The sequence below is a fragment of the Ipomoea triloba genome, chromosome 8, assembly GCF_003576645.1.
Source record: "Ipomoea triloba cultivar NCNSP0323 chromosome 8, ASM357664v1".
NCBI classification, from domain to species: Eukaryota; Viridiplantae; Streptophyta; class Magnoliopsida; order Solanales; family Convolvulaceae; genus Ipomoea; species Ipomoea triloba.
Window position 1 is genome coordinate 3,518,853 of NC_044923.1, and position 19,654 is coordinate 3,538,506.

A 19,654-nucleotide genomic window follows, 5' to 3' on the forward strand; every position below is an offset into this window, starting at 1 on the left:
TAAATAGACTAACAGCCTAATTGATGCCTATTTGACACATTTTATGCAAAAAAAATGACAATTAAATTTACCTGGTATTACAGGTCACTAACAGATAATTACGTTTTGATAAAGTAAATTGATATGTTTATGTAAGTAATTGAACCTTTAAAAAGTTTGGGGGCCTAATTGATTTTTCAGGTACAGTTTGATGGCATATTAGACACAATTTACGCTTAAAAAGTGACATTTACATTTACCTGTTATTACAGGTCACTAACAGGTAATTATGCCTTTATGAATTAAATTGGCATGTTTATGTACCAAATTGAACTTTAAATAGTTTGAGAGCCAAATTGATGCCAATTTGACACATTTTATGCAAAAAAAAATGACATTGAAATTTACCTGGGATTACAGGTCACTACCAGGCAATTACGCATTGATTTACTAAATTGATATGTTTATCTACCTAATTGCAACTTTAAAGAGTTTGAGGGCCTAATTGAATTTTCAGGTACAGTTTGAAGGCCTATTAGACACATTTTACGCTAATAAAATGACATTTACATTTACATGTTGTTACAGGTCACCAACAGGTAAGTATGACTTGATGAACTAAATTGGCATCTTTATGTACCAAATTGAACTTTAATTAGTTTGAGAGCCTAATTGATGTTTATTTGAAACATTTTATGCAAAAAAAAAGTGACATTTAAATTTACCTAGTATTAGAGTTCACTAACAGGTAATTACGCCTTGATGAACTAAATTGATATGTTTATGTACCTAATTGCAACTTTAAAGAGTTTGAGAGCCTAATTGATTTTTCAGGTACAGTTTGAAAACCTATTAGACACATTTTACGCTTAAAAAGTGAAATTTACATTTACCTGTTATTGCAGATCACTAACAGGTAACTATGCCATGATGAACTAAATGGACATGTTTATGTACCAAATGGAACTTTAAATAGACTGACAGCCTAATTGATGCCTATTTGACACATTTTATGCAAAAAAAAGGACAAATTAAATTTACCTGGTATTACAGGTCACTAACAGGTAATTACGCATTGATAATTAAATTGATATGTTTATGTATCTAATTGCAACTTTAAAAAGTTTGAGGGCCTAATTGATTTTTCAGGTACAGTTTGATGGCCTATTAGACACATTTTACGCTTAAAAAGTGACATTTACACTTACCTGTTATTGCAGGTCACAAACAGGTAATTATGCCTTGATAAACTAAATTGGCATGTTTATGTACCAAATTGAACTTTAAATAGACTGAGAGCCTAATTGATGCCTATTTGACACATTTTATGCAAAAAAAAAAAGACTATTAAATTTACCTGTTATTACAGGTCACTAACAGGTAATTACGCCTTGATAATTAAATTGATATGTTTATGTATCTAATTGCAACTTTAAAAAGTTTGAGGGCCTAATTGATTTTTCAGGTACAGTTTGATGGCCTATTAGACACATTTTACGCTTAAAAAGTGACATTTACACTTACCTGTTATTGCAGGTCACAAACAGGTAATTATGCCTTGATAAACTAAATTGGCATGTTTATGTACCAAATTGAACTTTAAATAGACTGAGAGCCTAATTGATGCCTATTTGACACATTTTATGCAAAAAAAAAAAAGTGACATTTAAATCTACCTGGTATTACAGGTCACTAACAGGTAATTACGCCTTGATGAACTAAATTGATATGTTTATGTAAGTAATTGAACCTTTAAAAAGTTTGGGGGCCTAATTGATTTTTCAGGTACAGTTTGATGGCATATAAGACACATTTTACGCTTAAAAAGTGACATTTACATTTACCTGTTATTACAACTCACTAACAGGTAATTATGCCTTGATAAACTAAATTGGCATGTTTATGCCCCAAATTGAACTTTAAATAGTTTGAGAGCCTAATTGATGCCTATTTGACACATTTTATGCAAAAAAAAAAAGACTATTAAATTTACCTGGTATTACAGGTCACTAACAGGTAATTACGCCTTGATAATTAAATTGATATGTTTATGTATCTAATTGCAACTTTAAAAAGTTTGAGGGCCTAATTGATTTTTCAGGTACAGTTTGATGGCCTATTAGACACATTTTACGCTTAAAAAGTGACATTTACATTTACCTGTTATTACAACTCACTAAAAGGTAATTATGCCTTGATAAACTAAATTGGCATGTTTATGCCCCAAATTGAACTTTAAATAGTTTGAGAGCCTAATTGATGCCTATTTGACACATTTTATGCAAAAAAAAAAAGACTATTAAATTTACCTGGTATTACAGGTCACTAACAGGTAATTACACATTGATGAAATAAATTGATATGTTTATGTACCTAATTGCAACTTTAAAGAGTTTGAGAGCCTAATTGATTTTTAGGTACAGTTTGAAAACCTATTAGACACATTTTACGCTTAAAAAGTGACATTTACATTTACCTGTTATTGCAGGTCACTAACAGGTAATTATGCCATGATGAACTAAATGGACATGTTTATGTACCAAATTGAACTTTAAATAGTTTGAGAGCCTAATTGATTTTTAGGTACAGTTTGAAAACCTATTAGACACATTTTACGCTTAAAAAGTGACATTTACATTTACCTGTTATTGCAGGTCACTAACAGGTAATTATGCCATGATGAACTAAATGGACATGTTTATGTACCAAATTGAACTTTAAATAGACTGACAGACTAATTGATGCCTATTTGACACATTTTATGCAAAAAAAATGACAATTAAATTTACCTGGTATTACAGGTCACTAACAGGTAATTATGCCATGATGAACTAAATGGACATGTTTATGTACCAAATTTAACTTTAAATAGACTGACAGCCTAATTGATGCCTATTTGACACATTTTATGCAAAAAAAATGACAATTAAATTTACCTGGTATTACAGGTCACTAACAGGTAATTACGCCTTGATAACTAAATTGATATGTTTATGTACCTAATTGCAACTTTAAAAAGTTTGAGGACCTAATTGATTTTTCAGGTACAGTTTGATGGCCTATTAGACACATTTTACGCTTAAAAAGTGACATTTACATTTACCTGTTATTGCAGGTCACTAACAGGTAATTATGCCATGATGAACTAAATGGACATGTTTATGTACCAAATTGAACTTTAAATAGACTGACAGCCTAATTGATGCCTATTTGACACATTTTATGCAAAAAAAATGACAATTAAATTTACCTGGTATTACAGGTCACTAACAGGTAATTACGCCTTGATAACTAAATTGATATGTTTATGTACCTAATTGCAACTTTAAAAAGTTTGAGGGCCTAATTGATTTTTCAGGTACAGTTTGATGGCCTATTAGACACATTTTACGCTTAAAAAGTGACATTTACATTTACCTGTTATTGCAGGTCACTAACAGGTAATTATGCCATGATGAACTAAATGGACATGTTTATGTACCAAACTGAACTTTAAATAGACTGACAGCCTAATTGATGCCTATTTGACACATTTTATGCAAAAAAAATGACAATTAAATTTACCTGGTATTACAGGTCACTAACAGGTAATTACGCCTTGATAACTAAATTGATATGTTTATGTACCTAATTGCAACTTTAAAAAGTTTGAGGGCCTAATTGATTTTTCAGGTACAGTTTGATGGCCTATTAGACACATTTTACGCTTAAAAGTTGACATTTACATTTACCTGTTATTGCAGGTCACTAACAGGTAACTATGTCTTGATGAACTAAATGGACATGTTTATGTACCAAATTGAATTTTAAATAGACTGACAGCCTAATTGATACGTATTTGACACATTTTATGCAAAAAAAAGGACAAATTAAATTTACCTGGTATTACAGGTCACTAACAGGTAATTACGCCTTGATAATTAAATTGATATGTTTATGTATCTAATTGCAACTTTAAAAAGTTTGAGGGCCTAATTGATTTTTCAGGTACAGTTTGATGGCCTATTAGACACATTTTACGCTTAAAAAGTAATATTTACATTTACCTGTTATTGCAGGTTACAAACAGGTAATTATGCCTTGATAAACTAAATTGGCATGTTTATGTACTGATAAGTGCGTATTTAATCATATTTAATCCTCATATTTAAGCTTATTTGTCCACTAGATTGTATAAATTGTGTTCAGTATAACCTTGATTTTCTTCACTTTGATTAATGTTTGCAACAATCATCTTATTTGGAATAAAGTAAAGAAAATTAGGCCGTATTGCATTTAATGGGATGATTTAGAGAAATCCTAAGTTTAATTTGTAATTTTCATCTTTAATAAGCCATCCTAATGTGTTCAATTGCTAGTAGGAGATATCAGGGAAATCATGAAGACAAGGAGGATCATGAAGGGACAAGAACAAAAATGAGAAGATGGATGATGATGAATTAAAGTGAAGGACAAAAGCAAAGAAGATTTGGTCCATTTTCATCATTAAAGATCAGGCAATAATGGAATCAAAGAGTGATATTTTGAATGGTGATTGATCATATGGATAAACCAAAGCAAAAGTGGAACAAGTGTCTAAAATCTGAAATTTCCGCACAAGTTGTCCACTGTTCGGTATTTTTACCATATCTCAGCATAGGAATATCCAAATTGAGTGATCTTTGCACCGTTGGAAAGAAGACTTCAAGGGCTACAACTTTACCAGAAATACAAAATTCATAATTCTGAACGGAGAATGGAGAAAAACAGCCCGGAAGATGAAGCTGCGTGCAGTGATGTCATTGCTTGCGAAATTTTCCATCTTCTTTCTCATTATGATATGTGAGGTCATGGCATATGTAATTCCCCATTTCCAAATTCAGATGGAATGTGAGGTCATTGCATATGTAATTGTCCATCTTTGCTCCCTTTTGATGCCTATATAAAGCCTTGTAACTCTCAAACTTCAACACACCATTCCTCACCAATTCCTTCTATCTCCTCTCATTCTAGCTTTCATATCTTAGTTTTAGTGTTGTGTTTTTCTTCAAGCAAGAGTGTAGGAGGAAACTCCAAGAGTTTGGTCTTCAATCCATAAGTTTTCTTGTTCCCTTTATCTCTTTACAATTTATTTACCATGCTTATGAATTTAAATATTGTTAGTTTGTTGTATTCCATTATGAATTGTGAGTAGTTGCATTAAGGACTTGAATTAGGGTAGGATTATCTTTATTGATGCTAAGTTCATGAATATTTCATAAAGGGGAAGGCTTTAATTCAAGAGTTTATTGAAGTATGCATAGATTTAATTGAAATCTTGTTAGTAAATGGTACGTAACATTTGTTAACTTGCCTTTGGATGATTTCACTTTATAATGGAAGTTATATGTTGAAATCAAGCTACTCTTTGCATGCACCCAATTTAATTTACGAAAGTAAAGAACATTGTGGTTTTAAATTGCTTATGTCCTCTAAGAACTAGGAATTGATATGTCACGAAAGTGGAGCAAATCCTTGTTCTAATCTTTATCTTTAGTTCATGAAAATGAAATTTAGATTAAAGATTCTTTTGTGCAATTCATTGAACTCTTAAATTAATTGTTTTCCCCAAATCTTGTTATTGCATCTATAAGATAATTCTCCTTAATTCGAGTCCTATCTTTAATTATCAGAGTTTATACCAATTGTAATATTGCTTTTAATTCTTGATGAACCTGTTATAGCTTGTTACATATCAACTCATATATGATTGCTTGGATTCTTGTTAAATTTATTCATCTTAATGCCTAAGAATTTAATTGCTATACAAGTACATGCCATAAAACCCAATCCCTTGAGAACGATATAATTAACCCACAAATTCACTACACCACTTTACACATCAACTTTTTGGCGCCGTTGCCGGGGATTGGCATATCTGGTTGTATTGTATAATTAATTATCTAATCTTAGCATTAAAATGAATGAATTTTGAAGGAGATCAAGTTTTGCTTTTATTGTTTAAGTGTTTTCTTAAGTTTGTTTAAATTTGGATACCTTTTGATTTATGCAAACTAGATCACAAGGTGGTCAAAACCTTTGTCCTTTAAACCAAGAACTCTCTAGAGAGTTAAGGAAGTTGAAGAAAGGCTCATCCAATCAGTTGAAAGAGTTTGAACCAGTGGAGATAAACATGGAGACCGGTGAATCTAGCAACCCAGGCCAAATGTCTCCCGGAGGAAGTAGTTCCCGAGCAAGCCCGAGTCAAGGAGCACACACGGAGGCTCAACCCAATACCTCTCAAGATCCAGTGGCACCGGTACGAATACCAATCTCTACCTCCATGGAAAATCCGAATCTAAATCCTTATTTAGGAGGAGGATTAGGTTTTCAATTTCCACCGCAACTACAAGGGGCCGGGATGCAAAATTTTCCTCATCTTTTGAACCCAAATTTCTTCACAAACCCTATGTTTGACCCATACCAGAATTTCCCTCAAAGAGCCCAACCCTACTTCTACCAAAGAGCACAAAATTTTCAACCCATGGCTACTCATCTGGCTCCCCAATTTGAAGAAGAAGATTGCATTGCCTATCCCGGAATCGAGGCCAATAACTTTGAACTCAAGACTTCCATGATCAACTTGGTGCAAGCAAATCAATTTGGAGGTTCAAAGTTGGAAGATCCTAAGGCGCATATCACCCATTTCGACAGAATATGCCAAACTATCAAGATGAATGGGGTGTCTATGGATGCAATCAAGCTGCGATTGTTCCCATTTTCGTTGAGGGATCAAGCTCTGAGTTGGCTCAATTCCTTCGGGCCAAATCATTTCAACACATGGGACCAACTGTACAAATCTTTCATGCAAGAATACTATCCACCCTCCAAGGCTGCAAAATTGAAGAAGCAAATCCAGAATTTCCAGCAATTCGGAAGTGAAAATCTGTACGAGGCATGGAAGAGGTTCAAGGATCTCAGGAGGCAGTGTCCTAGGAATCTCCTATCTCCTGGGGATTTCATTTCATCTTTTTACGAAGGATTGCTGGACAACTACAAGACAGTGTTGGATACTTCTTCTATGGGGGGAGTGTTTCTTGATATGACGCCCGATCATGGAGAGCAGCTGATAGAAAGAATCACAGCCAACACTGCGTATTGGTACAATGAAAGAGTCGAGCAACCAAGGAAAGAGAAAGCAGTAGGTATGTTTGAAGTGGATGAGAAGGTTGCCATGCAAGCCCAACTGGATTCGATCCAACACATGTTGAAAGAAATGGTGTTGAATAAGAAGGCGAATGCTCAGTCAGTCATTTCCTCATCCCAGATGCCACCCACACCACAAGCCTACTCGATGGTACAACCAACAACTCCAAGCCCACCACCATCTTCAACTATGGCTATGGTGCTCAGTTGCGCTATTTGTGGCGGTGCTCATGCTTCTCAAAGTTGTCAACTATTGGAACCTGGCAGCCACAACTCTTATTCAACTGTAGAGCAAGTTGACATGATTGGATACCAAAGACCTCAAGGCCAAGCGCAATGGAGGAATCAAGTCAATCCTTCTTGGAGCAATCAAGGTTTTCAAGGGAGAAATCCACCTCCTGGTTTTCAAGGCAACCAAGGCTTTAGAGGTGGATATCAAGGCAACCAGCAATGGAGAGGAAATCAAGGACATGGTACGAGCCAAGCAAATACTCAGAATCAGCAAGGGTTTTCACAATCATCTCAAGATCCGGATATGAAAACCTTCATGAACATGATTATGACACAAATGAGTAAATTGCAAACCGAAGTTGAAGGTCTTCGAGCTCAACAACAAGGAGGAGGTGCCCAAGCTTCTACCCAACCTTCATTTAATGGTAAACTTCCAGCAAGCACTGAAAATCCTAGGAATCAAGTCAATGCTGTTGTAACTAGAAGCGGGAAGTCTTTGACTGATCCACCCTTTCCAGACGATAACATTGCTCTTGAAGATGAAGGGAAAGAAAAAGAACTTCTACCACAAAAAAGAGATCCTGAAGGACAAGTGCAGACAAAGGAGGATACTAGCCAAGGTAAAAAGAACAAGGGCAAGCAAATTGATGATTCAGTGATTCCTTGCAACTTATTGCCATTTCCACAAAGGTTGTGGAAGTCCAAAGAAACCGAGAGGGAGAACAAATTCAAAATGATGCTTGACAAGTTGGAGATATCTATGCCTTTTGTGGATGCTGTTACTCAAATACCATCATACAAGAAATTCTTGAAGGATATTTTGAGTAATAAAAAGAAGCTGGAGAAGAGTGCAGTGATAGATCTTAGTGAGGGAGCATTGGCATGCGCTGCAATACAAAAGAATCTACCACCAAAGTTGAAGGATCCTGGAAGTTTTGCTATTCCATGTATCGTTGGAGGATTTGTTGTGGGTCGTGCTCTATGTGATCTCGGAGCTAGTGTGAGCCTCATGCCTTACTCCCTTTGCAAGAGGCTTAACCTTGGAGAGCCGAAACCCACTACCATGACACTTCAAATGGCGGATCGCTCAATAAAGCGCCCAGTGGGAGTATTAGAAGACATCCCAGTAATGATCGATCAATACTATATCCCGGGAGATTTTGTGATTCTTGACATTGAGGAAGATGCCAAGGTACCCATAATCCTTGGTAGACCATTTCTAGCCACAGCTGGGGCGATCATTGATGTAAAAAGGGGGAAGCTTGTTATGGAAGTGGCCGATCACAAGATTGAATTTGATATATTCAAAATGGCCAAACACCAACCAACTTACATTGATGAATGCAATATGGTGGAAATTTGTGAGGTAAACCCTAGTGAAGTCTTGAAGATTGACAAGGAGTATTCGATTGTTGAAGAACTTCTTGAGAAATTTGGAATCTACACCCAAAAGGAGATGGACACATGCGAGCAAGGGATTTTTGATCAAGGTGAGGCTGGAGAAAGAATTTTTGCTGCTCTTGACCCGCTAAGAGAGGAACATGCACCAAAGGTAGAACTAAAACCTTTACCTCCTAGCTTAAGGTATGTTTTTCTAGGCTCTAACTCCACTTATCCTGTAATTGTTAATTCTTCTTTACATAGTGATGAAATTGATAAGCTGCTTAATGTGCTTAGAGAACATAGGAGGGTAATTGGTTATACTATTGGTGATTTAATTGGCATTGATCCTAAGTACTGCATGCATAGAATTTATTTAGAAGAGAATGCCAAACCTACTGTTGAACCCCTTAGGAGATTAAATCCCAATTTGAAGGATGTAGTTAAGAAGGAAATTTTGAAATTGCTTGAGGCCGACATTATATACCCTATTTCGGACAGCAAGTGGGTGAGTCCCATACATGTTGTTCCGAAAAAGGGCGGTATAACGGTCATTGAAAATGACAATAATGAGTTGATTCCTACTAGACTTGTTACTGGTCATAGAATGTGCATTGATTACAGAAAATTGAATAAGTCTACTAGGAAAGATCATTACCCCCTTCCATTTATTGATCAATTGCTTGAGAGAATGTCCAAGAATGAATACTTCTGTTTTCTAGATGGTTTTTCAGGATATTTTCAGATTTCTATTCACCCAGATGATCAAGAAATGACAACATTCACATGTCAATATGGCACCTTTGCTTTCAAAAAGATGTCATTTGGTTTGTGTAATGCACCAGCTACTTTTCAAAGGTGCATGATGGCAATCTTTTCTGAAATGGTGGAAGAAATCATGGAAGTATTCATGGACGATTTCTCAGTTTATGGTAAGTCGTTTGATGATTGTTTGATAAATCTTGATAAAGTTCTGTGCAGGTGCCAAGAAGTCAATTTAGTTCTGAATTGGGAGAAATGTCATTTTATGGCAACTGAAGGCATAGTTCTTGGCCACAAAATTTCAGCAAGGGGAATTGAAGTAGACCCGGCAAAGATTGAAGTCATTTCAAAATTGCCACCCCCAAGCTCGGTAAAAGGAGTAAGGAGTTTTCTTGGTCACGCTGGGTTTTACAGAAGATTCATCAAAGATTTCTCTAAAATTGCAAAACCCCTCACGCACTTGCTTGCGAAAGAGGTGGCGTTTAATTTTGATGAATCTTGTCTTATTGCTTTTAACAGATTGAAGGAAGCTCTATGTCATGCTCCAATCATTCAACCTCCTGATTGGAATCTACCGTTCGAATTGATGTGTGATGCGAGTGACTATGCAGTTGGGGCGGTGCTATGCCAAAAGAAGGACAGGTGCTACTATGTGATCCATTACGCAAGCCACACACTTGATGATGCTCAAGTCAACTATGCAACAACTGAGAAGGAGCTTCTTGCGGTGGTGTTTGCTATGGAGAAATTTCGGTCCTATTTGCTTGGGAGCAAGGTGATAGTTCACACCGACCATGCTGCTTTGAAGTATTTATTCCAAAAGAAAGATGCAAAGCCGAGGCTGATCCGATGGGTGCTCCTACTTCAAGAATTTGATCTGGAGATTAGAGACAAGAAGGGATCCGAGAATGTTGTGGCCGATCACTTGTCCAGACTTGAAGGTCAAAAGGATGATGAATTGCCCATAGATGATTCCTTCAAGGGAGAAACATTGTACATCTTGACTGGATTAGGAAAACGGTATGTGCCATGGTTCGCAGACATTGTGAATTACCTGGTAAGTGGCTACATCCCTAAGGATTTTAATTTCAACAAAAGGAAAAGGTTTTTGCATGATGTGAAAGATTACTTTTGGGATGAGCCACTGTTGTTCAAAAGATGTGCAGATGGGATTATAAGAAGATGCATACCAGAAGAGGAATTCATAAGTGTCTTGAGCCATTGCCATTCCTCTCCTTATGGTGGACACATGAGTGCCGATCGCACAGCTCTAAAAGTCCTACAATCTGGACTATTTTGGCCTAGCTTGTTTGCTACTGCAAGGGAATTTGTGAGCAAGTGCAACAATTGTCAAAGGACTGGCACTATCAATAGGAAACATGAAATGCCTCAGAAAGGTATACTCGAAGTAGAACTCTTTGATGTATGGGGAATGGACTTCATGGGTCCATTTCCAAAGTCATTTGGGAATGAGTATATCCTAGTAGCTGTGGATTATGTGTCTAAATGGGTGGAAGCTGTTGCAACCCCAAGGAATGATTCAAAGACAGTGTTGAAATTTGTTAAGAAGAACATTTTTTCCAGGTTTGGAATGCCAAGAGCCTTCATCACTGACAATGGCAAGCATTTTTGTAACAAACTCTTGGAAAAGATTCTTCTCAAGTATGGCATTCATCACCGACTTTCTACGCCATACCATTCTCAAACTTGCGGACAAGTCGAGTTGGCAAATAGGGAGATCAAGTCAATCCTTGAAAAGGTAGTGAGTCCAACAAGAAAAGATTGGTCTTTAAAGCTAGATGATGCACTATGGGCTCTGAGAACTGCCTACAAGACCCCTATTGGTGTCTCACCATTCAAACTCGTCTTTGGAAAATCATGTCATTTGCCGGTTGAGTATGAACACAAGGCATATTGGGCAGTGGCAAGATTGAATCTGAATGAGGATTTGGCAAGAGAAAAGAGGTTGATGTGTTTGAATGAGCTTGAAGAATTCCGGATGGATGCCTATGAGAATGCTAGGATCTACAAAGAGAGGACCAAGTATTTTCATGATAAAAGGATTTTGAGGAGATACTTTGAACCTGGAGACCAAGTTCTACTCTACAACTCAAGACTCAAGTTGTTCCCAGGTAAATTAAAATCAAGGTGGTCAGGACCATTTCAAGTGGAAGAGCATTTTCCCTCAGGAGCAGTTGCAATTTCCAACAAGGAGGGAAAAACATTTGTGGTTAATGGGCAAAGATTGAAACTGTTTAATGAGGCATTCAAGGAGCAGGAAGCAGAGAGGAACGAGGCCAAGGCAGTTTGGGACCTCTTCCAGCCCATATATGAATAAAGAATCAGGGGTCGAGCTCATGACCTTAAACGAGCGCTTCTTGGGAGGCAACCCAAGATTTTATTTGATGTGATTTTTAATTTGTTGATTTAATTTTCCTAGTTTCAATAATGGCAGACATTGTACTATCGCTCTTTTTACAAAAGCCATTCGTTAGTGCTCAGCAAGCCCCGGAAATCGAGATTGGTGTTCAGCTCTCAGGTTAGTATGTCCTGTTCTTTATCCTTTAAAATTGTCTTTTCTTTCTTCTGATAAGGATTCTTGACTTAGCTTGTTGTTTTTCCCCAACCTCTGCTTACTTTCTCATTCTTCTTCATTGATGTGATTCCTTGCTATTTAATCTTTCTAATCAAATGACGAATCATGCTTCATCCTCTTTTCATTCTCAATTCATTTATTGTTCTGATTTTGATGATACCTCAATTTGGGATGAGATGAATCTAACTCCTCTCTATGATTTTGAGAATGAGTTTCATGAACTCAATCAACCAACTGTTAGAGCTGAGGCTGTTGCTGAAATTGAACCTTCAAGGGAGGTAGCATTTCAGAGGAAAGAAAAAGAGGAGAAAAGGATATTTTCGAAAAAGCTTAGGTGCAGGGAGTTAGGGATTTCCGAATGGCCGCAGAAAAAATTCTTAAGGTTGGAGGATAACCTGGAAATTTCTACTCCTCCTCCTTACCAGTATAACCATTCCATTACTGAGAACTCCCTCTGGGATTATCAGTATGAGGAATGCACTTTGGCTCCCGTAGGTGAAGCTTCAAGATCCTCGAGCGATGAACACATTCGCAGTTTTGGCCAAGAATTTGATTCTATCTGGAATTTCAAGGATGAAGTACCAGAAGTAAAAGAAATCAATGAGGTTGCAACTGAGGAAATTATAGAAGAAGCATCCAACCCAGTCATAACCATTGTGGATAAGAAGAGCACCTCTGAAAAATCTTGGAGCATTGAAATGATTTCAAAATTCTTCCACTTACCAGTTGTCCAGGCGGCAAGGGAATTACACATAGGAAAAGACAAGCTGAAGAAAATATGCACCGAGTTGGGAATCAATCAATGGCCACATAGGAAATTACAGTACATGGATCGACTGTTGAGCAAGTTTAAGAAAGATTTTGACCAAGGGGAGAAGGTGATTGAGCTAGAACACGAAAGTGAGCAGATGTTAGCAAACCCCAACAATGAGTTAGGCTTAGAAACTCAAACACTGGGGGAATCTTCTTCTAAAAAGAAAAGATATCAACAATTGATAAATCTTGCTCACTCTACTTCCTTTGCCAATTCATCTCGTGTTCCGTGGGAAGATGAAATGTTTTAAACTTCACTTAGTAATTTCTATCCTAGTTATTTATGTTTTAATTTTCCTTTGTTAAAAAAAAAAATTGTTTTATGTTTGTTTGAATTTAAGTTATGATTAATTTATGACTTCTGTTTTTCCGTGATTGTCTCTTATAGTTTTTAACAGGAAGGCTAAAAGATGTGTAGAACTAGTGGACTTCTCTACTCTTGTTGCTGCACGAGAATCATAGGGGAGTACAATCTTTCTCCATTTGCATTTCATATTTTTTATCAATTATATTTGGAGTTTTTTTTCTAGTTTTGTGTGCACTCAATCTTGTCAAATCCTATTTGCATTATACATCGAGGGCGATGTAAATTTTTAAGTGTGGGGGAGAGGACAAAAATTGAGGTAATTTTCAAAATTTTTGCTTGAATAACTCATGTGCTTTTTGTGTGAATAAATTGCTTTTCTTTGCTAGAAGTTGAGATCGCTCCCTTTTTGTTGGTTTGTGGTTTGTTTTGATAATACTTGTCGCAACTCAACTTCTGATTGATGAGCTAAGGGGTACATGATTGATCTATTCTCCTGCCAATCGCCTTGTTAACCACTTAATAATTGAATAAATTCTTGATCTAGTGTGTTGTGCATTGCTAGTGAAGGCTTATGTGAGATTCCGGTAATGGTTGTTTTGCTAGAACTTGCCTCATTACTCTCCAAGTGAAATCTAAGATTTGCATGTTTTGAAATGATTTAGGCCATTTTTGTTTAGCCTTTAACCTTAAAGCCTACCCTGTTAATATGTGTTTATCCCCAGTTGTCCCCGTTGAGCCTTGTGTTTGTTGAAACAAGTGCTAAGCACTTAAACCCGTGATTTGTTTATTTTTCTTGTGTTAACCCTTGTCATTTTTCCCTTAACCTTTAGCCAAAAAAAAAAAAAAAATATCTCCCTTCCACCCTTAGCTTGAGAGAATGCAGCACTTGTTCTTTTGCTTAGAAGAGATCTTATTTGGAGCTTGTTTTGTTAGCAATCATCTTGATAATGTTGTCTAAGTGTGGGGGTATTGAGAATAAGTTTGTTGGTTGATTTGAAGAAAAGAAAAAAAAAAAAAAAGATGATGAAAAGAAAAAAATGAAAGAAAAGAAGAAAGTCGAATAAAAGTTTGAAGTTTATCGTGTAAGTTGTGCACTACCCCACCACTTTAGAAGTTGTTTTGTCCTTAAGTCTTGTTTGCTCCTTAGTTCATTCAAGTTATATCTCTTCTAACCTCAATTGTGAACAAGTGTGAAGTTCTCTCCTTTGTTTTATTCCTATACCCCTTCTTTGTTAGCCATTCACCCTTAGCCCCATTACAAGCTTAATAAAAGACCTATTTGATCTTAGCATACATTCTTAGAGTTGAGCTAATGGGAGTATGAAGGGCAAGCCTATGGGATCTCATTAAAAGCCAAGTTTTGCATAATCTCAACTTAGCATTTGTACACACTAGATTCTCACGCACTTTAATGGTTTTGGTACTTGGTTATTGGCTTGGGAATGGAACTCGTGAACCAAGCTAAGGTGATTCTTGTAGTAAGTTGTTTTGTAGCAAGTTGGATATGTGGTTTGATAGGTTGTGCAATGAGGGAGTTTCGAAAATTTCGATGCAATGATTTGCAATTTATTGTTTGTTTTTGTTTGAGGACAAACAAAAGTTTAAGTGTGGGGGAGTTGATAAGTGCATATTTAATCATATTTAATCCCCATATTTAAGCTTATTTGTCCACTAGATTGTATAAATTGTGTTCAGTATAACCTTGATTTTCTTCACTTTGATTAATGTATGCAACAATCATCTTATTTGGAATAAAGTAAAGAAAATTAGGCCGTATTGCATTTAATGGGATGATTTAGAGAAATCCTAAGTTTAATTTGTAATTTTCATCTTTAATAAGCCATCCTAATGTGTTTAATTGCTAGTAGGAGATATCAGGGAAATCATGAAGACAAGGAGGATCATGAAGGGACAAGAACAAAAATGAGAAGATGGATGATGATGAATTAAAGTGAAGGACAAAAGCAAAGAAGATTTGGTCCATTTTCATCATTAAAGATCAGGCAATAATGGAATCAAAGAGTGATATTTTGAATGGTGATTGATCATATGGATAAACCAAAGCAAAAGTGGAACAAGTGTCTAAAATCTGAAATTTCCGCACAAGTTGTCCACTGTTCGGTATTTTTACCATATCTCAGCATAGGAATATCCAAATTGAGTGATCTTTGCACCGTTGGAAAGAAGACTTCAAGGGCTACAACTTTACCAGAAATACAAAATTCATAATTCTGAACGGAGAATGGAGAAAAACAGCCCGGAAGATGAAGCTGCGTGCAGTGATGTCATTGCTTGCGAAATTTTCCATCTTCTTTCTCATTATGATATGTGAGGTCATGGCATATGTAATTCCCCATTTCCAAATTCAGATGGAATGTGAGGTCATTGCATATGTAATTGTCCATCTTTGCTCCCTTTTGATGCCTATATAAAGCCTTGTAACTCTCAAACTTCAACACACCATTCCTCACCAATTCCTTCTATCTCCTCTCATTCTAGTTTTCATATCTTAGTTTTAGTGTTGTGTTTTTCTTCAAGCAAGAGTGTAGGAGGAAACTCCAAGAGTTTGGTCTTCAATCCATAAGTTTTCTTGTTCCCTTTATCTCTTTACAATTTATTTACCATGCTTATGAATTTAAATATTGTTAGTTTGTTGTATTCCATTATGAATTGTGAGTAGTTGCATTAAGGACTTGAATTAGGGTAGGATTATCTTTATTGATGCTAAGTTCATGAATATTTCATAAAAGGGAAGGCTTTAATTCAAGAGTTTATTGAAGTATGCATAGATTTAATTGAAATCTTGTTAGTAAATGGTACGTAACATTTGTTAACTAGCCTTTGGATGATTTCACTTTATAATGGAAGTTATATGTTGAAATCAATCTACTCTTTGCATGCACCCAATTTAATTTACGAAAGTAAAGAACATTGTGGTTTTAAATTGCTTATGTCCTCTAAGAACTAGGAATTGATATGTCACGAAAGTGGAGCAATTCCTTGTTCTAATCTTTATCTTTAGTTCATGAAAATGAAATTTAGATTAAAGATTCTTTTGTGCAATTCATTGAACTCTTAAATTAATTATTTTCCCCAAATCTTGTTATTGCATCTATAAGATAATTCTCCTTAATTCGAGTCCTATCTTTAATTATCAGAGTTTATACCAATTGTAATATTGCTTTTAATTCTTGATGAACCTGTTATAGCTTGTTAAATATCAACTCATATATGATTGCTTGGATTCTTGTTAAATTTATTCATCTTAATGCCTAAGAATTTAATTGCTATACAAGTACATGCCATAAAACCCAATCCCTTGAGAACGATATAATTAACCCACAAATTCACTACACCACTTTACACATCAACTTTTTGGCGCCGTTGCCGGGGATTGGCATATCTGGTTGTATTGTATAATTAATTATCTAATCTTAGCATTAAAATGAATGAATTTTGAAGTGACACATTTTATGCAAAAAAAAAAGTGACATTTAAATTTACCTGGTATTATAGGTTACTAACAGGTAATTACGCCTTGATGAACTAAATTGATATGTTTATGTAAGTAATTGAACCTTTAAAAAGTTTGGGGGGCTAATTGATTTTTCAGGTACAGTTTGATGGAATATAAGACACATTTTACGCTTAAAAAGTGACATTTACATTTACTTGTTATTGCAACTCACTAAAAGGTAATTATGCCTTGATAAACTAAATTGGCATGTTTATGTACCAAATTGAACTTTAAATAGTTTGAGAGCCTAATTGATGCCTATTTGACACATTTTATGCAAAAAAAAAAGACAATTAAATTTACCTGGTATTATAGGTCACTAAAAGGTAATTATGCCTTGATAAACTAAATTGGCATGTTTATGTACCAAATTGAACTTTAAATAGTTTGAGAGCCTAATTGATGCCTATTTGACACATTTTATGCAAAAAAAAAAGACAATTAAATTTACCTGGTATTATAGGTCACTAACAGGTAATTACACATTGATGAAATAAATTGATATGTTTATGTACCTAATTGCAACTTTAAAGAGTTTGAGAGCCTAATTGATTTTTCAGGTACAGTTTGAAAACCTATTAGACACATTTTACGCTTAAAAAGTGACATTTACATTTACCTGTTATTGCAGGTCATTAACAGGTAATTATGCCATGATGAACTAAATGGACATGTTTATGTACCAAATTGAACTTTAAATAGACTGACAGCCTAATTGATGCCTATTTGACACATTTTATGCAAAAAAAATGACAATTAAATTTACCTGGTATTACAGGTCACTAACAGGTAATTACGCCTTGATAACTAAATTGATATGTTTATGTACCTAATTGCAACTTTAAAAAGTTTGAGGGCCTAATTGATTTTTCAGGTACAGTTTGATGGCCTATTAGACACATTTTACGCTTAAAAATTGACATTTACATTTACCTGTTATTGCAGCTCACTAACAGGTAATTATGCCTTTATGAACTAAATTGGCATATTATGTACCAAATTTAACTTTAAATAGTTTGAGAGCCAAATTGATGCCAATTTGACACATTTTATGCAAAAAAAAAATGACATTGAAATTTATCTGGGATTACAGGTCACTACCAGGCAATTACGCATTGATTAACTAAATTGATATGTTTATGTACCTAATTGCAACTTTAAAGAGTTTGAGAGCCTAATTGAATTTTCCAGTACAGTTTGAAGGCCTATTAGACACATTTTACGCTAATAAAATGACATTGACATTTACATGTTGTTACAGGTCACTAACAGGTAATTATGCCATGATGAACTAAATGGACATGTTTATGTACCAAATTGAAGTTTAAATAGACTGACAGCCTAATTGATGCCTATTTGACACATTTTATGCAAAAAAAAGGACAAATTAAATTTACCTGGTATTACAGGTCACTAACAGGTAGTTACGCCTTAATAATTAAATTGTTATGTTTATGTATCTAATTGCAACTTTAAAAAGTTTGAGGGCCTAATTGATTTTTCAGGTACAGTTTGATGGTCTATTAGACACATTTTACGCTTAAAAAGTGACATTTACATTTACCTGTTATTGCAGGTCACTAACAGGTAACTATGCCTTGATGAACTAAATGGACATGTTTATGTACCAAATTGAACTTTAAATAGACTGACAGCCGAATTGATGCCTATTTGACACATTTTATGCAAAAAAAAAAGGACAAATTAAATTTACCTGGTATTACAGGTCACTAACAGGTAATTACGCCTTGATAATTAAATTGATATGTTTATGTATCTAATTACAACTTTAAAAAGTTTGAGGGCCTAATTGATTTTTCAGGTACAGTTTGATGGCCTATTAGACACATTTTACGCTTAAAAAGTGACATTTACATTTACCTGTTATTACAACTCACTAAAAGGTAATTATGCCTTGATAAACTAAAATGGCATGTTTATGTACCAAATTGAATTTTAAATAGTTTGAGAGCCTAATTGACTTTTCAGGTACAGTTTGAAAACCTATTAGACACATTTTATGCTAAAAAAGTGACTTTTACATTTACATGTTATTACAGGTCACTAACAGGAAATTACTCCTTGATGAACTAAATTGATATGGTTATGTACCTAATTGCAACTTTAAAGAGTTTGAGAGCCTAATTGACTTTTCAGGTACAGTTTGAAAACCTATTAGACACATTTTATGCTAAAAAAGTGACTTTTACATTTACATGTTATTACAGGTCACTAACAGGTAATCACACATTGATGAAATAAATTGATATGTTTATGTACCTAATTGCAACTTTAAAGAGTTTGAGAGCCTAATTGACTTTTCAGGTACAGTTTGAAAACCTATTATACACATTTTACGCTTAAAAAGTGACATTTACATTTACATGTTATTGCAGGTCACTAACAGGTAATTATGCCATGATGAACTAAATGGACATGTTTATGTACCAAATTGAACTTTAAATAGACTGGCAGCCTAATTGATGCCTATTTGACACATTTTATGCAAAAAAAAATGACAATTAAATTTACCTGGTATTACAGGTCACTAACAGGTAATTACGCCTTGATAACTAAATTGATATGTTTATGTACCTAATTGCAACTTTAAAAAGTTTGAGGGCCTAATTGATTTTTCAGGTACAGTTTGATGGCCTATTAGACACATTTTACGCTTAAAAAGTGACATTTACATTACCTGTTATTGCAGGTCACTAACAGGTAATTATGCCTTTATGAACTAAATTGGCATGTTTATGTACCAAATTTAACTTTAAATAGTTTGAGAGCCAAATTGATGCCAATTTGACACATTTTATGCAAAAAAAAAATGACATTTAAATTTACCTGGTATTACAGGTCAGTAACAGGTAATTACGCCTTGATAAACTAAATTGACATGTTT

General features: G+C 35.0%; 1 protein-coding gene and 1 long non-coding RNA gene across 2 annotated transcripts; both read left to right on the top strand.

Annotated features, from left to right (window-relative positions):
• Positions 1 to 5,887: 5,887 nt before the first annotated feature.
• LOC116027382 lies at positions 5,888 to 12,969 on the top strand. Its single transcript, XM_031268968.1, has one exon. It carries the CDS (start codon positions 6,005 to 6,007, stop codon positions 11,852 to 11,854), a length of 5,850 nt encoding a protein of 1,949 aa, XP_031124828.1. The 5' UTR covers positions 5,888 to 6,004; the 3' UTR covers positions 11,855 to 12,969.
• A 425-nt stretch (positions 12,970 to 13,394) lies between these two features.
• Positions 13,395 to 15,895, top strand: LOC116027383. The gene is made up of 2 exons (XR_004099965.1): positions 13,395 to 13,548; positions 15,101 to 15,895. It is a non-coding gene; the product is annotated as an uncharacterized LOC116027383 (long non-coding RNA).
• The last annotated feature ends 3,759 nt before the right edge of the window (positions 15,896 to 19,654 follow it).